Consider the following 5,101-nt stretch of genomic DNA (forward strand, 5'->3'; position numbering starts at 1 on the left):
CACACACGCATACATGCACACATGCACCCACAGTGGGGATCTTTCCCTTCAACCTCTCCCCTACTATCACAGACACTGCATGTTGGCCAAGAGCCAAGTGAAGCCTTACAGAGCAACACTGCCCCCTAAAGGCCCCCCCTCCCTTCTCCCTTCCCTCTCTTGCTCTCACTCACTCACTCACTCGCTCTCCTCCTCTATCCTTCTCTCTTCCCATTCCAGTGCTGTAAGAGGTGGCTCACACTAGAAGGGCACCCTGTCTTTGTTTATGTCCTAAACAGATCTGAATTTGAATCATTAAGAAGTGCTTCGGATTAAGCCCATATTTGAGTCACTAATAGAAGATCCTTTTAGACTTTGATACATTTCAAATTGCATAACAGCTTGGGTTAGTTCCCCCATTAGTTTAATGCACAAATAAATAAAATAAATAAGAAATAATTAATAAAAGGGATAATGAATAATAACTGAGATAGGACTTTAAAAAAAATAGCCCATGTTTTAAACATAATGATAAGAACGTTTCGTTTTTTTTTCTCAGAAAGAAGATATCAGCATATGCGCTGAATGAAACACAGATGAAAGAAACATACTAAAAAGGCTGAAAAGAAAAAGAGTGGGCTGTCTGCAAGTATGTGGACATGACACAAAATTAATGAAATAAATCAAGCCAAAATGATCAATAAAAGGAGCCTTGTAGAAGCTGAACCTGCCTGCACAAGAACAGGTTCGTTTTCAGGGGCTTTTCCCAAACGACAGGGTATTTGGCAATGCGCATGTTGGAGTAGTTATTGCAGTAGACAGGCAAGAAAAAAATGTTTCTTTTACAAAGTCTGAAAGCATTGTGTTGTTGCACAGTGATTAAAAGGCCAAAAAAACAAAACCAATTCACCGTTCTAGTTTTGCATCTAGAGTATCACACACTGCCACTGGCTGTCTATCATCACATATCCCACCAAACGTAAGCAATTTTCTCCCTGGCTCGCTTCTCCTTCAGTTCAGCAGGTAGCAAGCAAGCAAAATAAACAAACAAACAAGTAAACAGAGACACCAGAGATAAAATGTCTAGATGCTACATACTGACATCAGCAATGAGACTGTGATTACTCATTGTAAAATCTAACCACAATGATGACAATGTTGCTTTTTGGTTTGAAACATGATGAGAACTAAAGGTGGGACCATTTTACTTTCTTTTTTTCTTTCTATCTATCTCTCTCTATGCCATCCAGACTTCAGCTATGATTGGCACTTTAGTACTGTGGCACAGAGCAATTATACGCACTGCTTATAGACCAGTAAAAGTGCTCCTTTACCTGTCTGTTGTGCAACGGGCCCTTTGTCTTGAAACCTCCTTGGGAGCTGCATTCCGAGGCACTGAAGTGGTCCGAGCTCGTGGAGGAGCGCTTGGAGAGCGTGTCACAGCCGCCGACGAAGGTGTTGTCCAGCGGCAGCTCCTGGATAACGTGGTGCTTCTTGACCGACACTGGCGTGTCGGCCTTGAGGTGGAAGGCGGACTGTGGCGAGGCAGACTTGTAGTGCCGGGCCAGGTCGGGGCTGCTGGGCTTGAAGGTGGTGGTGGGGGCGGTGTTCCAGTCGAAGCGGCCGATGCCTGGCTCCTCGAGCTCGGCCGGGAGGCTGATGGTGCCGTTGATGGGCTCGTGAGCGGGGTCGTCCGGTTTGTTCTCCTCGATGGTGACAAAGTTCAGCAGGGAGCTCTTAGGCGACTTCCTCTTCTTGCGCTTTTTCTTCTTGTTCTGTTTGTTTTCTGTGTTGGGGGACATCCACTCAGCACCTTGTTTCTTGCGCTGAGCCGCCTTGAAGCGTGACGCGTGCCGGCAGCGCACCAGGATAGTGACAAAGATGACCACGATCACCACCATGGCCCCTGCTACGATGGCTATCATGATTGTCAGGTAGTCCCCACTCTGGTAAGTCTCACTAGTATCCACAATGGACCGGTCGATGGGGGTCTCAATTTTACGTCGGATGAGCTCATATATATAACTGGAATTTCCTACTGTGTCATTCACATAGAGGAAAACTAAGACCAGCGTGTGTAAGGAACGTGGGTAGCCCAGGTCACTAATATTGACCACCAGCCTGTGAAGGCCAATGTCTAACACGGAGGGCTTTTCCTCCAAAGTGATGTTTCCTGTCACCGGGTCAATTCGGAACAGCCCCTTGTTGTTACCACTGACGATGGTGTACTTGAGCTCTGCGTTCATGCCCGTATCCCCATCTACGGCAAACACCTCAGCCACCACCGATCCCGGGATGGCCGAGAGAGGCACCAGTTTGAACGATGTGTTGGACTGCGGGGACAGCACAACGGGCACGTTGTCGTTGACGTCAATGACGTTGATGGTCACTTTGGCGGCCGAGGAGCACGGAGGACGGCCGTTATCCACGGCCCTCACGTCAAACGTGTAAGAGCTCTGCTGCTCGCGGTCAAAAGACACGTTGGATTTGATAACTCCACTGTATGGGTCCAGGATGAAGTTTTCATTGTCATTGAGGATGGAGAGGGACACCGCTGCGTTCTCCCCAGCGTCTGCGTCCGTCACGGTGATCACCCCCACAGTGCTGTACTTGGGCAGGTTCTCTGAGACGAAGAACTGGAAGTGGTTGTGGGTGAATTTGGGGCTGTTGTCGTTCTCATCCAGCACGGTAACGATCACTGCAGCCTGGCTCTGCAGTGGAGGGGTCCCGTTGTCTCGCGCCGTGACGGTGAAGAGAAACCGCTCTTGGTCCTCGCGGTCAAACACCCTGGACGCGGTCAGCTGACCTGTTTTGCGGTCCAGGTCAAAGAAGGATGCATTTGGACCAAGCTGGTAAACAATTTCGGCATTTTTCCCACTGTCCTCATCAGTGGCACTGATGGTGGTGAGAAATAAGTCCCGTTTGTTATTCTCCTTCACGGTCAGCTCAATAACAGGTTGGCTGAAGATGGGCGGGTTGTCATTCTCGTCCTCTATCCTCACCCTCACCAGGTTTGTTTGATTTAAGCTCGGCTTGCCCGAGTCAGACGCCACAATTTTAAAGTTGTACTCTTTCGTGCCCTCATAGTCCAGCAAAGCAGAGGTCTCTAACAAGTACTGGTTGTCATAGACAGCTTTGAGGTGAAACGGAACATCTTTTTCAATGAAGCAGATGACTTTGCCATTTACGTCTGTATCCTTGTCTGACACGGTAATGAGGGCAATCTTCGTGTTAATAGGGTCTTTCTCTGACAGGCGAACAGTGCCATTGATGGGACTAATGATGTATCGGAGGTCAATGTTCGGGGGGTTGTCATTGACGTCAGTCACATTGATGGTCACTGTGGCCCTGGCTGGACTTGAGCTTCCATCACTCGCCAACACGGATAGCTTATGGATGGCTGTCTCTTCTCGGTCCAGTGGTCTCTGCACTGTTATAAGGCCTGAAGTCGAATTCAGTGCAAAGAGTCGTTTAGTGGCTGGAGACACCTGAGTGCCGAACATATACCTGATCTCAGCATTGGCACCAATATCTGCATCAGTGGCTTGGAGCTGGATCACAGAGGTACCGATGGGGGAGTTCTCTGGAATATGGACCTCAATTTGACTCTCCTTGAACACTGGCCGGTTGTCATTGACATCAGTTACTGTCACCTGGAGGATGGCTGTGCTTGACTTCTGGGGATTGCCTCCATCCTCCACTTTGATTTTCATGACGTACGTGTCCTTCTGTTCCCTGTCCAGATTCTGCTGCACGATCAGCTGTGGCCACTTCTCCCCCTCGGGCGTCTCCACTATGTCCAGCCCGAAGGCACTCTGGCCGTTCACCAGCTCGTACTTGTGCACGCTGTTAGGTCCGGTGTCGGGGTCCGTGGCGGAAGGGATGGCAAAACGGCTGTTGATCAGCGTGTTCTCCGGAATGGAGATGTTGATCACCGGCGACGGGAACATGGGTGCATTGTCGTTGGTGTCCTTGACAACAATCTTGATCTTGATCAGCCTGAAGTAGTCGTTGGGCAGAATGACCACTTCGATCTCAAACGAGCACTCGCTTTCCTCATAGGACGAGCCAGGGCAGAGCTTCTCGCGGTCTATGCGGTTTGAGGTGGTGAAGATCTCTCCCGTGTTGCTCACTACTCTGAGCAGGGGATTGTCACCTGCTTTCGACACCAACCGGTAGACCAGATTTGCACTGGCTCCAGTGGTCGGATTTGTGTGGGAGATGTTCAAGTCCTTTGGTATGTTTCCAATGAGCACATTCTCTTGCAACTCCTCTCGAATGGGATAGATGAGTTCTTGTGCTATGGCTGGATCCAGCCAAAAGCAGGTTACTAGTGCAGCCAAAAGATAAAAATCCTTCAAGTCCATGATGATGATATAATTATGCTTCCAGCCTCTGTGTATTCAAATAGTGATTGCCATGCAATGTGATCAGAGAATTGGTCTCGTGAAACCATGCATTTGCAGCCAAGAAGCAGCCAGGCACGACCCTGTAAATGAACAGTGGTTACAGTTCATTACAAGAGATTCACTTTCAGGCAGTCAGACAAATGTCACTTCAATTTTCCAAATCTAGTCCCACATTAAAGATTATGGCATACTCATTTTGTGAACTTTTAGCAAATAGTTCAGGGTATGATTTTAGTAAAGCTATAATCAATCTCAATACACTTACTTTTTAACACTTTGATTTAACAGTTTAATATGTAGTTAGATAATCCACGTACATTATATCAAATTTACAATCATAATAATAATAACAGCAACAACAACATCAACAATAATAATAATAATAATACTCTCTTTTTGCTGTTATACAATGCTTGATTTTCTAATTACTGAACGATTATTTTTACAAGGGACATACAAAGGTAAGCTGCCGCATTCACTGTAGCCAGTCAAGTACTTAGCATCATCCTTCAAGACCTTCCACATAATGTGCATAACAAGTATCCTAATGTCTCTAAAGCGCTTGCCCTTGGCAAGTTTATAGCAACGCGCCCTTTTTCTTTAGCATCGTTACGGTAGACTAACATTGATGACTGACTTCTGCAATGATAAGTGAGTAGGCTACGTGAAATAAATCTGAAAATACAATAAACTCAATTTGGTAATAACAATGC

General features: G+C 47.0%; 1 protein-coding gene across 1 annotated transcript in view; it reads right to left on the minus strand.

The window, feature by feature from the left end:
* Positions 1-4,346, minus strand: part of pcdh9 (protocadherin 9) — a 222,119-nt gene extending 217,773 nt beyond the window's left edge. The window contains exon 1 of the mRNA XM_076302738.1: positions 1,314-4,346. Coding sequence (XP_076158853.1) covers positions 1,314-4,346 — 3,033 coding nt within the window. The remainder of the gene's footprint in view (positions 1-1,313) is intronic.
* Positions 4,347-5,101: the final 755 nt, after the last annotated feature.

Source organism: Alosa pseudoharengus, unplaced genomic scaffold (genome assembly GCF_046254945.1).
Source record: "Alosa pseudoharengus isolate Yale_2024_CS ecotype anadromous, Long Island Sound unplaced genomic scaffold, YU_APseudo_1.1 YU_APseudo_1.1_scf_24, whole genome shotgun sequence".
NCBI classification, from domain to species: Eukaryota; Metazoa; Chordata; class Actinopteri; order Clupeiformes; family Clupeidae; genus Alosa; species Alosa pseudoharengus.